Source organism: Lates calcarifer, linkage group LG21 (assembly GCF_001640805.2).
Source record: "Lates calcarifer isolate ASB-BC8 linkage group LG21, TLL_Latcal_v3, whole genome shotgun sequence".
Taxonomy (NCBI): Eukaryota; Metazoa; Chordata; class Actinopteri; family Centropomidae; genus Lates; species Lates calcarifer.
Window position 1 is genome coordinate 28,015,718 of NC_066853.1, and position 18,994 is coordinate 28,034,711.

The following is an 18,994-nucleotide window of genomic DNA, read 5'->3' on the forward strand; positions in this document are numbered from 1 at the left end:
TCTTCGAAGTCATTGTCATCATTGTTTTCATCCAAGTAACAGCTGTTTGGCTTTAATATCAATCCCATGGCTAAGGTTGTCAGCCATTGTCTGAAGCACAACTTTAAAACCGTTTTGCTTGAAAAAAAAAAAAAAAAAAAAAAAATACAATAAAAGAAAAATACATTTCCTATAACACATGGACATTTCATGTGTATTTCAGGGAATCACAATGCATTTCATCTGTAATGTGTCTTGAATATGACAACATATAAAACACGCTTACGTCATACCTCTTAAAGGGATATACACATATGTTGCATCTGGGCTTAATGGGTTAAATACAACACTGGACCAGTTTTACTTTGGTGCAATTTTCACAGTTGTTCAGCAAAGTGTTTGTGAATTCCCCAACCCAGCTACAGCTTCATATGCCCATTAATGCAACTATGAGATTTAATTATTGCTGAAGATGCAGTTCTGACTGCCTAGGGAGTCAAAGGCTCACTAAATCTGTGGACACTTTTGTCAGTGTGCATCAACTTTAATCCTACTGTGTGACCCAGGTTACCTTCAGCAGGTGATGGCAAGGCAGGGGTGCCTGGCTGGGAGTAGCAGATGAACATCTGCTGGTCAAGGCTTCGAAGCGCGTGGTAGGTGGGATGGGTGTGCTGCTGGACAAAGACGTGACCGGCTGAAACGATGTTCACCACTATCACTTCAACTGTCACCCCACTGGGAAGCAGAAGCTGGAAAGACAAATGACATGACAGAAACTGTTACTGTTATACTAAAAAGCAGCCACATGCACAGACAGACCCTAAAATGGGCTTAAGCCTCTGTTCCTCTGTACCCTCTTGGCTGGTTTTAAATGGAATTGCCATTTTTGATCTATTTTGGATCTTTGTCAACCTGCTGGGAGGAGTACATTTAAGTACAACACATGTTCCTGTTGGCCGTGGGTAGTGCCGTTACTATAGCTGACTATTAGCATGTGGATGTGTTCAGACCAAGACTCTCATCAAACCTCTGAAGTTTGAGGCAGACTGGACAATGCATGTGAGTTACAACTTCTTCCTATTAAAAGGTGAAATGTTGAAATTCACCATGCTGCCATGGCAAGGGTTTCCAATGAAGACTCAAAACCTTCACAATAAAGCAAATGCAACCAACCAATCCCTAACTATGACTGACCGAACTGTTAAATCTCCTGGATTTTCATGCTACTACCACACAACATGAACAAAGTGAGACAGTTGAGATATTATTCTTACCCTCAAGCTATGGCAAATTCTTCCCACTAGCCATTAGTCAGTTCTCATTACATTTGAGTGGTTGACAAGTTAAATCTGCAGTAGAAAAAAACTAGCCTCCTCCTGAATTCCTTTACCTTCAAACACTAATAAACCGAAATGATAGTGAGAAAGCCTGTCCCTCAACGTTCGCTTGACATGTGCTGGAAAGCATGAAAATGGTTTCATTATCAGCAATGCTAGTCTGGCAATATACTATACAAAGAGGGCATCTTTACCCAGGAAGTCATGGGAAGTGATGGCAACGTGAGTGGGGGCGGAGGAGGTGCATACAAGTTCGTCAAGTCCAGATCTTTAAACTTCTTTCCAATCAATGACAGGGCTTTGTCAACCTGCTGCTGTGTACCTGGGGAGACATAAAACAAGTTTTAGCTGCAGTCCATATCAAGTTTCTCAATGCTCAGATTTCTCTCTTCCATTACTTCCCTTCAAAAGTCATTAGGGAAAGTAGGGACCGAGTCTGCCTAACTCACCTTCTATATGACAGATCTGGAACTCCTGTGTATAAGGCAGGGTGGAGATGTAGATCTTTGCACCAGAGTTCTGCTTGAGGAAACTCACAAATCTCCCCTGCTTCCCGATTAACCGCCCCACAAGATGCTGGTACAGGAAGACAGGCAGAAGAGATATTAACAGTTCATTTATTCAAAAGATGGAAAAGAAAGGACGTGGTTGAGGCATTGCACAAATGCCTTGCCAACATTACCACAACATTTCTCAAAATACAGCAGTTTATGGAGCTATATTTACTTTCAGCGGGAGCACAAAGAGTGGACACAAAGCTACAGCTTAGCTCCCAACACAAAGACTTATCTTAAGATGTAATCCAACTGGTAGTAAACTACAAAGGAAAGTTGGACATAATTAGAGGGGAAGGAAGATCCTTAATAGGTGCTCTAGTCTGGGACCCCTCCTTCAAAATGTGGATTTTATCCATCTCCTCCCAATAGGGCCCAATAGATCCCTTTGTTTTTTTTGTGTTGTTCAGTGTCAGGTGAATAGAGGACAACTGATGGAAAGGGCAGGATGCAACTTCATTGTGTTAAAATGGTGTCTTTAAGTAATGAAAAGGGGGGAAAATAAAAACAAAGTTAAAAATAAATACAGGTCAATTATCTCCAAGAGACACACTTGTCTCAGCAAGAACAAGAAAATTTTAAAGTTAGGATTTGAAAATATATTCTGTAGCTCATTTTGAGTGTGTTGTAAAAGAGGGGGTAGCTATCTCAACTGCAAATCCAACAAAAATTGAGATCCTAAATTAAATGTGTGAGGATGGAAGACTATATGGTCACCCTGATCAATGTACAGTTAGATCCATATATACTTGGACGCTGACACAAGTTTTGTTACTTTAGCTGTTTACCAAAACATATTCAAGATACAGGTATATATATATATATATATATATATCAATATGACCTTAAAGTGCAGACTCTCAGCTGTAATTTGAGGGTATTCACATCCAAATTGGAGGAAGGGTTCAGGAATTACAGCTCTTTAATATGCAACCGCCTCTTTTTCAAGGGACCAAAGGTAATTGGACAATTGACTCAAAAGCTATATCATGGGCTGCATGGGCTATTCTCTTGTTAATCCATCATCACTTAAGCAGGTAAAAAGTCTGGAATTGATTCCAGGTGTGGCATTTGCATTTGGAAGCTGTTGCTGTGAACCCACAACATGCGGTCAAAGAAATTCTCAATGCAAGTGAAACAGACCATCCTTTGGCTGAAAAAAAGAAATCCATCAGCGAGACAGCAGAAATGTTAGGAATGGCCAAATCAACAGTTTGGTACATTCTTAGAAAAAAAAAAAGAGCGCACTGGTGAGCTTGGAAACTCAAAAAACCCCTTCACAACATACACCCAAGTGAAGAACACTCTCCAGGAAGTACGTGTATCAGTATCTAAGTCTACCATAAAGAGAAGACTTCATGAGGGTTCTACAGAGGGTTCACCACAAGGTGCAAACCATTAATCAGCCAGATGAATTCTGAAGTGTACAGGGATATATTTTCTGCTCAGATTAAGCCAAATGCCGCAATGTTGTTTGGACAGAGCTTCATAGTACAGATGGACAATGACCCAAAACACTTGCTTTCACTTGCTAAAGACAAAACTTAAGGCAGAAAGACCCATAAACAAGCAACAACTAGGACAGCTTCAGTAAAGGCCCGGCAAAGCATCACAAAGCATTTGATGATGTCCATGGGTTCCAGACTTCAGGTACTCATTGCCTGCAAAGGATTCTCAACAAAGTATTAAAAATTAACATTTTACTTATGGTAATATTAATTAGTCCAATTACTTTTGAGCCCCTTAAATGAGGAGACGTTGTATAAAAATGGTTGCAATTCCTAAATGTTTCATAGGATATTTTTGTTCAACCCCTTTAATTAAACCTGGAAGTCTGCACTTCAATTGCATCTCAGTTGTTTCATTTCAAATCCAAGGTGGTGGCATGCAGAGCCCAAATCATGAATCATGATTGTAACACTGTCTAAATATTTCTGGGCTGTATATGCACCCCCAGATTGTGGAAAACATTTTTTAAGATTATCAATCTAGAATCAGAGGGGATACTAATACTCAGAGATTTCAACATTACATTGAATTATGAAGTACATGTGGCTTGCAATATAAATACTGTATTGTCAGAGCTGGGAATGATGGACACCTGAAGGGAACTTCACCCACTTGAAAAGTATTATACCTACTTTCCATACTTTCCATTTTCCATAAACAAGAACAAGATCTTTCATGAAAACAGAGGATATACAGTATGGGGCTAGAACAGTGATACTAAAACTAAAATTTGGCATTGAAAACAAAACCTGAACTGAAAAAGATTCCACAGTCCCAATGAGACACACATGTCACACTGGGCTCAAGCCTTGTGACTGCAGTGGGTCATCTAAGAGGTGGTAGTTGAGGCTCACTGTAACACCCCAGTATAGCCAGTACTGAAGGCAGACAAATCCAATCTAGTACATGACTCATAAGCATTAAATGACATAGTGTAAGACTGGCCAGCTGATGACAAACACTTGTCACTAATGTGCCACCTGAAGCTAAATTCTTTTTTAATGGTAATTTGTGTTCAGCCTTCTTTAGCATTCCATTGACTAAAGAATCCAAGCAGATATTTTCATTTACATAGAGTTTAACAATACTGCTAAGGGTTCAGGAATTAGTAATTGGTAATTCCTAAAGCCATCTCCCTCAGAGCCTAAAATTAAGTCCTTACATGTTTCACTGGGCCCTGGAGCATTTCACACCTAGGCCTTCACTGTTGTTCTACCTGAATTAACCCACCTCTTAATTCCGTCATTATGATGTCACAGCTATAGAAACCATCAACAATATACAGAAACACAGTATAACAGAGTTTTGCATCACAGACCGGCATGTCATGTAGCCAGAATAAATTATTGCTATTACAAAAGCAATGCTATAAAAACTCAATTAACACGGTCTCCAAACACTGCAGCCACAGCTAAGCCACACATATCAGTGGGAATGATATAGGGTAATAGGAAGCAATTATTAAAACATGTTGGTATGAGTTATTCTGGTCTGTTTTTTTTTTTACAAATAAATAAATAGAATCCACAAGTTGTAGTTTCAGCCTCTTCTGTCAAGACATCCTCTGGGAGACAACTAATCATGCATACATCCCCGCACATTTACATCAAGATGGACCCTGATGAGATATGGTTTTACTTCTTGCATCCTGACTCACCTTTGGCACCTCAATCTCCCAGATGATGAGCTCTGAGCTCAAGGAGGCAGCGTGGTTGCTCTGGCTTTCCCCAGCACCCATAGTGCAGCCACTATCCACTGAGTCCATACTATTGACATCAGAGCCTAGACAGACAGACAGACAAAAATAAATTTAATCATAGCCTATATTCATGTCAGCAACATTCACATTTACAGAAACATAAAGGTTTCTGGGTCCAGTTCTCATCCTGAACAATTTTTTGACAGCCCCAATTAACCACAATTAGCACTTTAGTTGAGAGAAATCAGGATGATGATGGAAAGGACAGTCCAGTGCTGATTCACATCCCAAGTATTTAATATTACTGATAGCAAACTAGGTTTTTACATACACACCAATCTGAGTTGCAGTTTAGTCTATTAATGCATACAGCAACAGTTAGTTTTACCGCTTCACAGTAAAGCTTTCCATCTACCAACAATTGTTCTACAGACTACACATTTTTAAATATTGAGGAAGGATCTGTTAGTACTAATGATGGTTTGAGAAGATGTTTCAATACCCTCATCAAAGGATTAGGTTAAATGCACCTGTATCTGGAAGGTCCAACCCCAGGTTAACCAACTTCCAGGCAAACACTATATGACACTGCAACATGGTTGTGCTGATATAAATGACACTCAGCTCAAGCTCTATTATTTTTGGGCTGTTTCATGGTCTCACTACTTCTTCAAACAGAATTTAACAAGCAAAAGTGGCTTTGTCAAATCTTGAGTTACCTTCTTCTGTTGACTGCAAAAAGGTTAGAACCCACAAACTGCTGCTTGCTCTATTCATTTGGCTACATTCATGTGTTTGCATTTTTGTTTTAGGGGAGAACCCTTTTGTCTTTGGCCCTTTTTATTATCATTTTTTGTCTGCCATTTTGGCTTGAATTGCTGTGAGCTGGAATGAAACATGAGCCACTTGGCCAGATGGTGGTGCTGTAATTAGAACACAAAAACATGCTTTTAGGAAAGGTCACAACCCTTGTATTGTAATGTCAGGTGGCACACATCCAGCTCAACATGCTCTGCAAAAAAGCCTCTTGGACCATAACAGTCCACCATGACGGATTTTTTGCTTATTTGTATAATGCGAAAATGTGGATTTTGACTTATCCACACTAAATTTGTTATACAGCCTTGGGAAATGGAGATACACACTTCTAATATAAATAAGCAAGATCAGTTGAAAAACATGACTGCTACCAGCAGAAATGTCTGTAAAAGATAGGGCAAAACGAATATGGGCTGTAACTCATTAACCATTTGTTATTAATACTGGTACATTTCTTCAATCCATGACTGACAAAATAAACAGACTGATGTCTCACCTCCAGACTGGTCTGTCTCCAGCTCACATGCCCCATGAGCTCCATTCCTCAGGCCTATTCCATTGAGCCTCTTTATCTCACATACAGCATCCACTGAGTTTTCTTCAGTTGCAGCCAAAACCATTGCCTCTGAGGCAGACTCAACTAGTGACTGAGGCTGTGCAGCTCCTCTTGCTGACAAGTCTGTAATTTGGATCACATCCCTTTGGTTGTTAAACATGCTGTTCTGGAGGTCCTCGCTGCTGATGCCATCCTCAGAGTGGCATGTGCTGCAGGCTGAGTCCTCAGCAAGCAAAGCCACTTCATCAACTTTCAGTTTCATGTTAAGCAGAGGAATACTTTGTGCTGCTTCGTGTGATGTTGTTGGCCAATGGCCTCTCTGTGCATTGTGTGTCTGACAAACTCTATGACTGACCTCAGCAGCCTCCCATACTGGAGCTGAGGAACATCCATTAGGCATCCCTTCCCATTCTTTCTCTGTTGCCTCTGGAGACTCAGAGCTTATCTGAGAAGAGCTTGTCAGTAGATGGTGGTGCTGCTGTGCCGCTGTGAATGTCTCCTGTTGGGAGCACAATCTGCTGCTAGCCGGGGGCGTGCTGCTGCTGCAGCTGGGCTGACTGTTATCTGTGATTTGGGACCTGGTGACACCTAAGACCTCCTGTGTGGCTGCCGAGATGACCTCGCATATGAGTCCAGCTGCCAGAAGCTCCAGATCCTGCTCCTTTCCACTGCTATTGTGTATCTGCATGTCCCCTGGGGTAACGGAGTTGGTGAGAGAGCCTTGGACCATGGTCAAGGCTGTGGAGGTCAGGGCCAGAGTGGTAGGTGTGCTCGTTAGAATGTGTTGGTGGAAATCCTGCACTGTAGGGGGTGTCTCAAGAGAGTCAGATTCTGATGGGTTCACGCTCTGCAATTTAGCTGGAGTGACTGCGCAAACAATAATCTTATCTTGTGTATTAATTGTACTGTTGTGCTTTGCAACTTCTCCCTCTGGCTCAGGCCTCTCTGCATCAGAGAGGTAGTCTTTGTTAGAGTGACAGGGCAAGATAACCTCCTCTGAGGCCTCTGGTGCAGAGGCTGAATCTTTGATCTGGTGTTTCTCTAGCTCTCTTCCTAAAGCAAGTGATGAGCTTTTTTCTGTGTCATTCTGGTGTTTCAATGACACCTGCGGGCTGTCTTCTTCGCCAGGTGATGGAAGGGTCACGACCAATGGTTTAAGGAGTTCCTCTGTTCTTGTTCTGCCAAGGTGAGGGGAAGCTTCTTCAGAAGTTGGTTTCAGTGAAGGCGAGGCTTCACTGCCCTGAACATGTATATGTGAATTATTTTCATGTTCTGTTCTCTGGTTAGTGACCTTTGGAGGTCTGTGGGTGGGGCATTCTGTGTCATTTGTGGAGGATACAGTGCCTTTTTCAACCAAGCCATTGCTACCCTCTGCTGGAGATGTTTTAAGGCCCATGGCAGTTTGAGCCCCGTCTGGGCTGTCATGACTGATGAGCCGCTCTCTCTTCCGTGAGATGTACCACCACCAGCCAATAAGTGCAAGAACTCCAGGCAGTGTGTACGGTACAAAAGAGCGAAACCTCAGTGGCATTTCCTCTGGACACTAGCAGCTACACCTGAAAGTTAAAAGACACAGATTTGTATTAGTTGAGGGACATCTCACACTGCATACAATTTTGAGCAAATCTCAAAACTGGCTGGATCTGCCTGTTGACTGTACACTGATTTATGGATTTAATTTTAATCTTTAATAGTATATGTACTCGGAAATTTGCTCAACCCAGTGTCACCCCATGAAAGATTAAACATCACTTCTATATTAACCACTTCTGCTGCAATCTTCTTAAAAATATAACTCCAAAGCATACCATTCACCAACTTTGAAATTTTATTGCTGAGGACACACTCAGAGAAAGAAGAGAAATGGGAAGAGAGAGAGAGAGAGAGAGAGAGAGAGAGAGAGAGACGGCACCAGCAGTTACCCTGGACTTTTGACCTCTATGGCTGCTAGGAGTGCCACCTGTTCTACGTAATCAAATGCTGGCCCTTTAAGGGCTAGCAACGGACTTCTGGGATATACTTTCAACATTAGTAACTACAGAAAGAGCTGACTTATAGGAATTTGCTGTGCTAAAGCAAGAAAATAAAAGACTGAGTTACTGTGAGTTTAGAATATCAAACCATATTCACCAAGCTAAATTCATATAAAGTAACCCCATTTGGAAAGCTCCATAACTTTCATGGTTTATCTTCATGGTTATCTTGCATCTGAAATACATGTCTGAAAACACCACAGTATGCCATGAATTAAACTGATCAGTAGAGACTCTCTTCTTCGAATGGCAGCATTTTGGCTAAAGGATGCAAACACGTGAATGTACTGAGGTCGTGGCCCTTGTCTTGAATAATAAATAACCACGAAGACTCATTCCCAATGAGGTGAGAAAGACTACACCATTATACACATCAGGGTGATGTGCTGATGATTCAATTGTTATGTACAAGTGCATAAAATTGGTAGACAACTACAAGTGGATAAAATTACCAACCAACTTTCAATTTCTTGGAAACACCCCCCCCCCCAACTATCTTTTTCAAAATGTAACCTTGTAAAGATTTTTGATATTTGGCATTTGTACATTTAAAAGTTTGTGCAGAAGCTGTGCATAAGAAGAGTTCAAGAAAAGAGCTTCTTGAGTGTAATATAAATTTGTATGATATTTAATTGAGCATATATTCTGGGTTTGCTGTTAAACACAAAACTGTTTCTGAAACCGCTTAAACTGAGTCATTGTATCGGTTCCATTACATTGTACATTCCATGTGCAAGAATTATCAATGTGAGAAAACTAATCAAATGACATGTACCCACTGTGTGCCAGACTATTTAAACTGCCCCCTTTTCAACTTAATAAAGACAACACAAGGTGATAGTGTCAGCTTGCGCCTTATAGGGAAGCCTTCAAGGATCCGTGGGGAAAGGAAGAAAACAGCATTAATGCAATGCCAAAATGTTGTGCAAAATATTGATATTACATATTTTTCATACTGAAATTGCAATAATTTGTGCTCATTTCCTTCAGGAATTGTTGGCACTTGGAAACTATGCAATGCATCAAGACAGGTGTTAATAAAACAGGGGTTTGCAACTATGTGCTGTCAGTCTCACAACAAGTCAACTGGTGGAAACTAGACACATTCAATAGAAGCATTGAGGATGTGTGTCATGTAGTTTTGGTTATTTGTTGTATCATACAGGTTGCTATTAGATGTCAGGTCAAGGTTAGGGTTGGGGGAAAAATTCACTGCCATTACTGAATGGCTATAGGCAGCAATGCAGATATAATGGGCAAGCAACAATCATGATACATCAACATGCAGTTTACTATTGTATCAAGTGCTGTATCTCCTTTTAGAGCTTCATATTTGATCAGTACTAGGTTATCAGTAAAAATACCTGCAACATACATGCTTTACCTCAAAGAAAGTATAATTTAACAATTGACCTGGGCTATTTTTACAACCGCAACACTGTTCAGTTAAAGTCACTAATCACAAATCAAAAAATTAAGTAAATTATTTGAATCAAATTTAAATTGTCCTTAAATTGACACTCTGCCTTTCATTATTCAACAGCTTTCCAAACTAAATTCAAAGTGAAAAGCAACGTAATTCTAAACAATGGACAGGCTTTATGCATGTATGCTTGAAAAACAGCCCAACCAACACATTTGAAAGGGCTGTAGCCTACAAATGTCTATATCAAGGAGAAAAAGGGACTGTCCCTCAGCTCCAAGAAATACAACCATATCTATGTGATCAAGTGTGAGAAGTATATGCACTATATTCACTGTAATTCCTAGATAATAATAAGTCAGCAGTACAGTATTGCAAAGGACAATATGACAGGAATGACTTAAGGAGAAGCATCCTCAATAATCTGGTGAGATGAGCTAAAGTCTTAAAGACTGGTAGAACTCAAAACCTCCAACACATCATTAATCCTGCCATTCCTACCAAATGAAAACCCATTTCCACCACAGCTTTCTACAACATACAACCCCAGATTTAGTGAAAGTTATTTCTGTGAGGATATTAAAATGACTGCAATAATTGAAGCTTTCACTTGTAATATTCAATGCACAACACAATTCAATATCAAATCAGCAACTGAAATGTTTCCATATGGGTACTGAAACCAAAACAGAAAATGGTACTGATGAGCCTACATGCCTATGAAATGGTGGCCCACACTCCATTCACCTTGGACAAGGTTAACACACAAGTTACTAGCAGTCAAACAAATCCAGATCACTCCTTACAGGACAGACTGGTATTTCGTTGTGCTTTTCTTGACCTTCAAGTCAAGATTTAGACTCTGACCTTGGCGAATCAGATAGGAGTGGTCAGGCTGTGTTTACATGTTAGAAACCTTATAACATGCTGAGTTCAGGCAATCTGAGCAGCTTGTACAATGAATACTGCCTTAGTGTACCATTCATACAAGCAATACCTTATCACTCAAAATTAAGGACATACTTTTACTTACACAATTTCCATCAGTCCCAGTGCTTCCCTATACAATTTGTAATTTAATTTCCCTGTATTTATCAGTATGGTGTTAACCAGAAACCAAATTCTCAAGGGTGAGACTGTATAATCATTAACACCAAAGAGAATTGACAGTATGCCCAATTGTAGGGTGGCCCTTGGTAAAATTTCATTAGAAACTTTATGAGGTCTGTGTCTGTTGATAACTCATCAGTACTCTGTGTATTTTAGAATGCAGTCTGTCCAAAAGAGAGGACAAAATGGTGTAGTGGCCTCACAGCACTCCCAACAGTCTAGTTTCATTTAAAAAACATTAATGTTAGCTACGACAACTGGCTAATCCTTCAGTTCATCTGACAGAGAACTAAAGCCCGACAAAGATCTTCTTGGCATTTACAACCCCATGATGAGAAATTGCATCTTGACTCTCCCGGTTATCTGTTGTACACGAAGGCCACAATACCAACTTTCAGGGACGACATAAGCTAATGGCAGTTTATTTTAGGAGGCTACGTACTGATAATACAGACAATGGGAATATTTGTCGCTCGCAATGAATAATCTTGTAGGCATTGTCTCGTGCCGTGTGTAGCTCAGTTCTATCGTTAAGAAAACCGCCGTGTACGACCACTCCATCACAACATAGACCGGCCAATGGAATTAGTTAGCCAACAACTATGAAGCCCCAACTTAAAACTGCACCGTTTAATGTTTCCTTGCTGTGAGGTACGGAATGCTACATTGTGCATATCAAAGTTAGAGCCAAACGAGTCTCTTTAGCTTTGCATGTCTCAATTCTCAACACACCACTCTGCTGCAAAATGATGTGCCTTAGCTAACACAGTACAGACCGTCTTTGAAAGAAAATAAACGAAACTGGTTGCCGACAGGATAGCAGGCAATGGGAACAATTTATAGAAACTGAAACTTACTATGTCATGATAGGTGCGGAATTTGAATACCGAATTCACCAGAAAACACTGAACATCCACAGAAGACCTGATGCCAAATAATAACAAGCACTACGCTTTGCCAATCGGGCAGTAATGGTTAACTGGCATTTATGTCGCGAGTCTGGCGTAATATTGCCAGGAATTGAATCGCGTGCAGTAGGTGGCTGTGACCTGACGCTAATATTACACCACAAGGAATAAAGCATGGCTGGCAGGGGAGGCCGCAGTGCAGGACACAAATATTAAGGTAGCAGGCTAAGCCAGCATACTGATTATTATGCTAAAACGTCTATGAACATAGACACGAATTAAAATGTCAAGGCAGCTCAGCGCACGATTCTTCCACTGCATTATCTTTGGCCCAATGACTATGACCGTTGGTTGGTTACATGACTAAAGCCTCGTGTTTAGGACGACTTCAGAGTTTGGTTTCACCAAATGATCACCGGGTTAGGCCACAACATAAAGGCATTGCATAACACAGCTTAAAACGCAACCAAATGCAGCACTGAGGGCAAGTGCCAGACCGACGCAGGGTTAAAGGACATTTAAAGCTCAAGCGTGGTTCTGTCCTGTCTGGGCCTCAGACCTCCACATTAGCTTGCTAGCCGCCCTGGGGAAAATGGTAGCCAACAGCAATCTCACTGCTGACATCCTTTACGCATTTGTTACAATTAAAGACACATGGCCGAGTTGTTAGTAAGTGCATAGATTCCACAGAAAAGAAGAAATGAGGGTAATTTAAGTTACACAACGGGGACAGAGGTTAGCTGGAGTGTGCTGAAAGATAAAGATGTGTAGGCTAGTTGTTCAATGACATGGGATTACTGCACTCATTTGGTGACACAGTAAGCTACTGGTAGCTCACAGAAACACGGGGAAATGTCAGTAAACTGGTGTTTAATATTATGCGTGTAGTACACCCCTGTGAGTGGATTTGAACTAAATCATACTGTGTGGACATGATACAGATGGCTATAGACTAGCATGCTGTAAATGCGCTCTTTCCTAACTAGACTTTTTAGTTTACTTACAGTGTTTTACGTTCCTTGGTGTCGCCACGTTGAAAGCGATACTGATAATGTGAATATTTCAAATGTGTCCCCGTGGAAAGTCAATCTCTCCTCCCCACGTGTTGACCGACTAGCATCAGCCTAAAAAAAAAACAGACTAAACAGCTGGTCAAATCTCGCGATACTCAGACGTTCAAACCGCATGTGGTCTCGCGTTAATTGAGAATGCAGTAAATGTACCTATTTCAGACAGGCACCCTTCTACATTCATCTGATAGTAATTGAAGATGTTAAACGTAAAAGTTATGACGGTAGTCTTACTTGGTTGGACCTGGGAACACAGCATTTCAGCACGGCACAAATCTGAATTAATGTGTTGTTCCGAGTTCTGCCTGCCTGCCGAGAACTGCATGGCCATCGCGGGAATGACTATAAATTGTACTGATTCCTAAGGCGGTGCAAAAGTGTTTGTCGGGTTTATCAACGGCGGTAACTTATTTGACGTCTATAGATTATGAACAATGTTCATCATTGATATCCAGTCAATACACACACACACACACACACACACACACACACATTATATATATATATATATATATATATATATATATATATATATATAAATTAAGTAAAGAGAAACAACACTCCATCATTACTTTAAGACATAAAGGTCAGTCACTCTGAAAAATTTCAAGAACTTTGAATGTATCTTCAAGTGCAGTCGGGAAAACCATCAAATGCTGTGATGAAACTGGCTCTGCTGCAGAGGATAAGTTCATTAGAGTTAACAGCCTCAGAAACTGCTAATTAACAACACCTCAGATTAGAGCCCACATAAACTCTACACAGAGTTCAAGTATGTGACAGTTCAATTCAATTTTCAATTAAATTCAATTTTATTTATATAGCCCCATATCACAACAAAAGTCATCTCAAGGCACTTTTCATACAGAGCAGGTCTAGATCATACTCTTTAAAATAGGTATTTACAGAGAGAGACCCAACAAATCCCACCATGAGCAGCACTAGGTGACATTGGCAAGGAAAAACTTCCTTTTAAGAGGCAGAAACCTCGAGCAGAGGTGGGCGGCCATCTGCCTCGACCGGTTGGGTTAAGAAGGGGGGGGGGGGTAGAGAATAGCGAGAGAAGAGCATAGTATAACACAGGTTCTACATAAAACCTAAGGTGATGCCAATAATACAGCAGTAGTAATGATAGTAATGATAATTAAAGTATTAACTGCTAACATAGCAATACAACTAATAGCAGTATAAGTAATTTCTAATTATAGCAGCAGGTGTTGAGTGGAGTTGTAGGAGCAGCAGGAGACTTGTCATCACAGATCAGACTCTACAGCTCCAGAGGCTCCAGAAGTACCTGCAGAAAGAGACAGAAGACGAGAGAGAGACAGAAGAGCACAATACCACAGGAAAGGGGAGATATTGAGTTAGTAACAGGTTTATGGGATATGAATCCATACTGTGGGGAGAGGGAGGGAGAGAGAGAGAGAGAAGCTCAGCGCATCATGGGAGATCTCCCAGCAGTCTAGGCCTATAGCAGCATAACTAAGGGATGGTTCAAGCCTGAGCCAACCCTAACTATAAGCTTTATCAAAGAGGAAGGTTTTAAGCCTACTCTTAAAGGTGCAGAGGGTGTCTGCCTCCCGAACCGAAACTGGGAGAAGGTTCCACAGTAGAGGAGCCTGATAGCTGAAGGCTCTGCCTCCCATTCTACTCCTGGAAACTCTGGGAACCACCAGTAAACCAGCATTCTGGGAGCGCAGAGTCCTAGTGGGATTGTTGAGGACTATGAGAGGTAAGATGGAGCCTGACCATTAAGGGTTTTGTATGTGAGGAGGAGGATTTTGAATTCTATTCTGGATTTGACTGGGAGCCAATGTAGAGAGGCTAACACAGGAGAAATATGGTGTCTTTTCCTAGTTCCTGTCAGTAATTGTGCTGCAGCATTTTGAATCAGCTGCAGAGTCTTTAGAGACTTGTTGGGACAGCCTGATAATAATGAATTACAGTAGTCCAGGACATATCCTGGTCAAAGATAACTCCCAGATTCTTTACAGTGGAGTTGGGAGCCAGGGCAATGCCGTCTAATGGAACTACATCATTAGAAAATTTATTTCTGATGTGTTCAGGACCAATTATGATGACTTCAGTTTTATCTGACTTCAGTAGTAAAAAGTTGCTTGTCATCCAAGTTTTAATGTCCCTAAGACAAGCCTGGAGTTTGGCTAGCTGATTGGTTTCGTTAGGCTCCATTGACAGATAAAGCTGTGTATCATCTGCATATCAATGGAAATTTATGGAGTGTTTCCTGATTATATTGCCCATGGGAAGCATATACAGAGTGAAGAGGATTGGTCCAAGCACTGACCCTTGTGGAACTCCATGTCTAACATGATATGTGGTATAGATAATGAATGAATGAAGGAATGGTTTGTTTAACATTTTTTTGTTTATTACATAATTCCATATGTGTTCCTTCATAGTTTTGATGTCTTCAGTATTAATCAACAATGTAGAAAATAATACAAATAAAGAAAAACCATTGAATGAGAAGGTCTGTCCAAACTTTTGACTGATACTGTATATATAAGTGTTTAGAGTATTTGTATCAGTTGTTGATGTCATGATGATAGAATATACAAACTGAGTATCATCTCCTCACAGCTCAGCTTGCTGGTGGATCATGTTGAACAAAAGTATTGTGTTCTCATGTACTTACAGGTGGTGTGAGGAACTCACAGTGGGGAATACTACATGATGTTCTGAAAATTTGTTTTGATTGATGTAACATAACATTTATTCCTAACCTAACCTAGGTTCTATGAGTGGCACCACAACAGTAAAAGTCACCTATGTGGTACCTATTGTTGAGAATGTTTAAGTTTCTAGACAGACTTATTCTGGTTTTCAAAACAACAACAACAACAAAACAACAACAACAAAATTACAGTACTGACCTAAGCTAGTCATTATTGGAAATAATTTTTCAAATGAATGTAAACATTCACAAGACATAAATAATACATAATGCGTTTATGATTTGCTTATTAAACCAAATGTATTAATTCAGTAACCTACTGAAGCAAAAGAAAGCTACTGGCAATTTTTTTAATCAAGCTATCAGTCTTATCTATCTGATAAGAACAATATGAAATGGCGATGCATTTTAGCTAGTCCTCATGTAATGTAAAAGTCCATGTCTGTGTCTGTACATGAAAATACTCAGTGAACCTTTATAATATGAAGGAACAAATTTCAGACAAAGCCAGCTGGCGCAAAAACACATTTATTAGCAATAGTGAAATAATCTTACATTTGCAAACAAGAACTTTTTATTTTTTGTGTGTGCTGCGTATACTGGTGAGAAATGAGTAATCCAGAGGGAAAACTAAAAAAAGACCAGTGCCACTGTGTTGGAGTTTTCCTTGGAGAATGAGAGGCTTCTATGTGTCCGAAAGGAAGTCTTTGACCACTGTCTGCACACGGACAGCCCATCAAGTCCCCCTGGACCAAGTGGCCTGAGGGTTGGTTTGGCCTGCTGTGGTCAACTTGACAAGCTATAATATAGGACGCAGAGATGAATCCATGCATCAGGCACAGCTCTCACCCTCCTTACAGATTCAAAAATGATATGGCAACATGCATAGAAACAGTCTACCTGCTTCTCCACAGATAACCTTTTAGTTGCCTTGCGAAATGGATTTGTTTTCATGGTCAGAAAAAAAGTGAGGGTGGAGCAGAGAGGAAGACAAAGCAAAATTTTATATATAAGCAACATGCTTGCCAGTATGGAACCAGGTCAGTTAAAAACACAAGCTAAAACACTCAGCATACTGATCACTGGTAGCAAAGTAGCTGATAAGCTAATAGTGTGACACAAGTTTGGGCTACACAGTTTGTATGTCTCATGTCTTTGTGGAGGAATAGCAATAACTGATATCTCTATTCAGATAGCTAACCTCCTCCTAGATGAACATAGTGGCCAAATGTATAACTAGTGCGGTATCTATTACATCATTAAATAGGGCTACCTTCCAAAATTAGCAGTCTGGTGGTTTGCTTGTGGACAGCCAACAGTCAAAGGTTGACTGTCCACTTTACAGTGGTGTCAATATCCCAAGGATGAGGCACTCATGTAAAGAGAAAGCTGATATTTGATCAGGACCTGGTAGTAAATAGAATCAATTGGTGGTGGATGGTGGTGGACAGACCTGGTAAATGCAAACAGTAGTGTGGGTGAACTGCAAACATTTGGCTGAGGCACTTTGCATGGTTTCCGCTCCCACCTCGAGGAATCTTGAATGAGGTTATTATTGCACAGTGGAAGGAACACTGGGGTGAACTAAACTGACTGACCAACAGACACTACCTTCCATAAAGGCGGTGACAGGCTCGGACAAAGCCTCATTCAAATCTCCATGAGGTTTCACTGAGGTAGTCAATAAGTCCTACAGTGACAAGGCACCTGGGATAAATGAGATTTGTCCTGAGATGCTGAAGGGTCTGGACACTGTTGGGATATCTTGGTTGACATGTCTCTTCATTTTCATAAAGAGGTCAGGGATAGTGCCTTTGAAATGGCAGACAGGGGTGGTGGCTCCCATTTTCAAAAAAGGGATCAGAGGGTGTGCTCCAGTTTTCAGTGTTTCACATTACCCAGCCTCTCCAGGAATGTATATACCAGGGCACTGGAAAAAAGATGGTAGGGGGTTTATCGAGCCTCAGTTTCAGAACAATGAGGAGCCTCAGAACAATGAGGAGTCCATTCTGGTCATGGAACAATGGATCAACGCTTCACCTTGTAAATTGCTGGCTGGGTCATGGAAGCTTGCCCATCAAGTCTACATGTGTTTTGTGGACTTGAAGAAGGTTTATGACAGGGTTGGTTGTGGTAGACACTGCTGGAGGCTGCTGGGGCAAGGCCATTACTTCCAACCACTCAGCCCTTGTATAAACAAGGAGAAGGCTTTGTCTGAATTATCCTCAAGAAATCAGTGGATGTTGGGCTCTCTCAAGCTTTTGCATTGTCACCTATTCTATTTGCAATTTTCATAGCCACAATCTTGACATAGAGCTGAGATTAAGTATCAGAATAAGTATCTGGGCCCCTTTAAAGACCATTCTTGTGAAGACGGAGCTGAGAGTGAAGGCATAGCACCAGATTTACTGGTTGATGTACCATCCAGCACTCATTAATAGTAATGAGGTTTGGTTTATGAATGACAGACTAGGATCTCAAGTGGCAATATTGAGTTCACCCTAATGAGGCTCACCCTTACAGATAGAATGATGGAGCATGGAGGAGAATAACAGCTCTTTCATGTTAAAAGGAGCCAGTTGAGGTGGTCTGGACAACCAATTCATCAAGAAGTGCCTATATGTGGAAGTGTTCCAGGAATGTCTAAGGTGGAAGTGTCCAGTATCCTTGTAATGTGCAGTTGAGATGCATTCAACTTTTTCATAATAATACATTATTCCAATAAAACATCAAACTTCAGATAGCACCAAACATGACTGTAGGAGCATGTTGCACCCATGTGGCATTACTGGATATAGCGTGAAAACAAAAGAATAATGATACATTAATGAATCTATTTTGATTAAATACATTTAAATTGCATATATATGTAATACTTAAGACAATACAGCACAGTATTAACATAATTAAAGCAAACAATTTGTATTTCTACTAAGATCTTAGAAATTATGGAAGTAGAAAAAATTACCAAATGTATTGTAATTTGTATGTAATCATTACAGAGCTTAATTTACAACTATCACCATGTTAAAAACTATTTAACTCAAACAATGATTAGATTGATACACTGAAAATAAATGTTTTGGGACTCAAATTCAGTCATAAGACAACAAAAACTAGCTCAAACAGACTGCTTTCATCCATTGTACAGATATAATGATATATTATCACTGAAAAAATATAATTCATTTACACTCTTTCAGACACAATATATCACACTTATTCTCCAGTGCAACAGTTTGTCCTCAGGTTTTTTTGGTTAATAGAGGAATGTAAACACTTTTTTATTGGCACATCTGCCT

The 18,994-nt window shown here is 40.4% G+C and overlaps 1 protein-coding gene across 1 annotated transcript in view; it reads right to left on the bottom strand.

Moving 5' to 3' along the window:
• akap1b (A kinase (PRKA) anchor protein 1b) overlaps positions 1 to 13,080 on the bottom strand; it is a 28,425-nt gene extending 15,345 nt beyond the window's left edge. The window contains exons 1-6 of the mRNA XM_018700596.2: positions 12,932 to 13,080; positions 6,394 to 8,009; positions 5,037 to 5,161; positions 1,766 to 1,892; positions 1,511 to 1,638; positions 551 to 728 (exon numbers count right to left, since the gene is read on the bottom strand). Coding sequence (XP_018556112.1) covers positions 551 to 728; positions 1,511 to 1,638; positions 1,766 to 1,892; positions 5,037 to 5,161; positions 6,394 to 7,984 — 2,149 coding nt within the window. The 5' untranslated portion in view covers positions 7,985 to 8,009; positions 12,932 to 13,080. The remainder of the gene's footprint in view (positions 1 to 550; positions 729 to 1,510; positions 1,639 to 1,765; positions 1,893 to 5,036; positions 5,162 to 6,393; positions 8,010 to 12,931) is intronic.
• Positions 13,081 to 18,994: the final 5,914 nt, after the last annotated feature.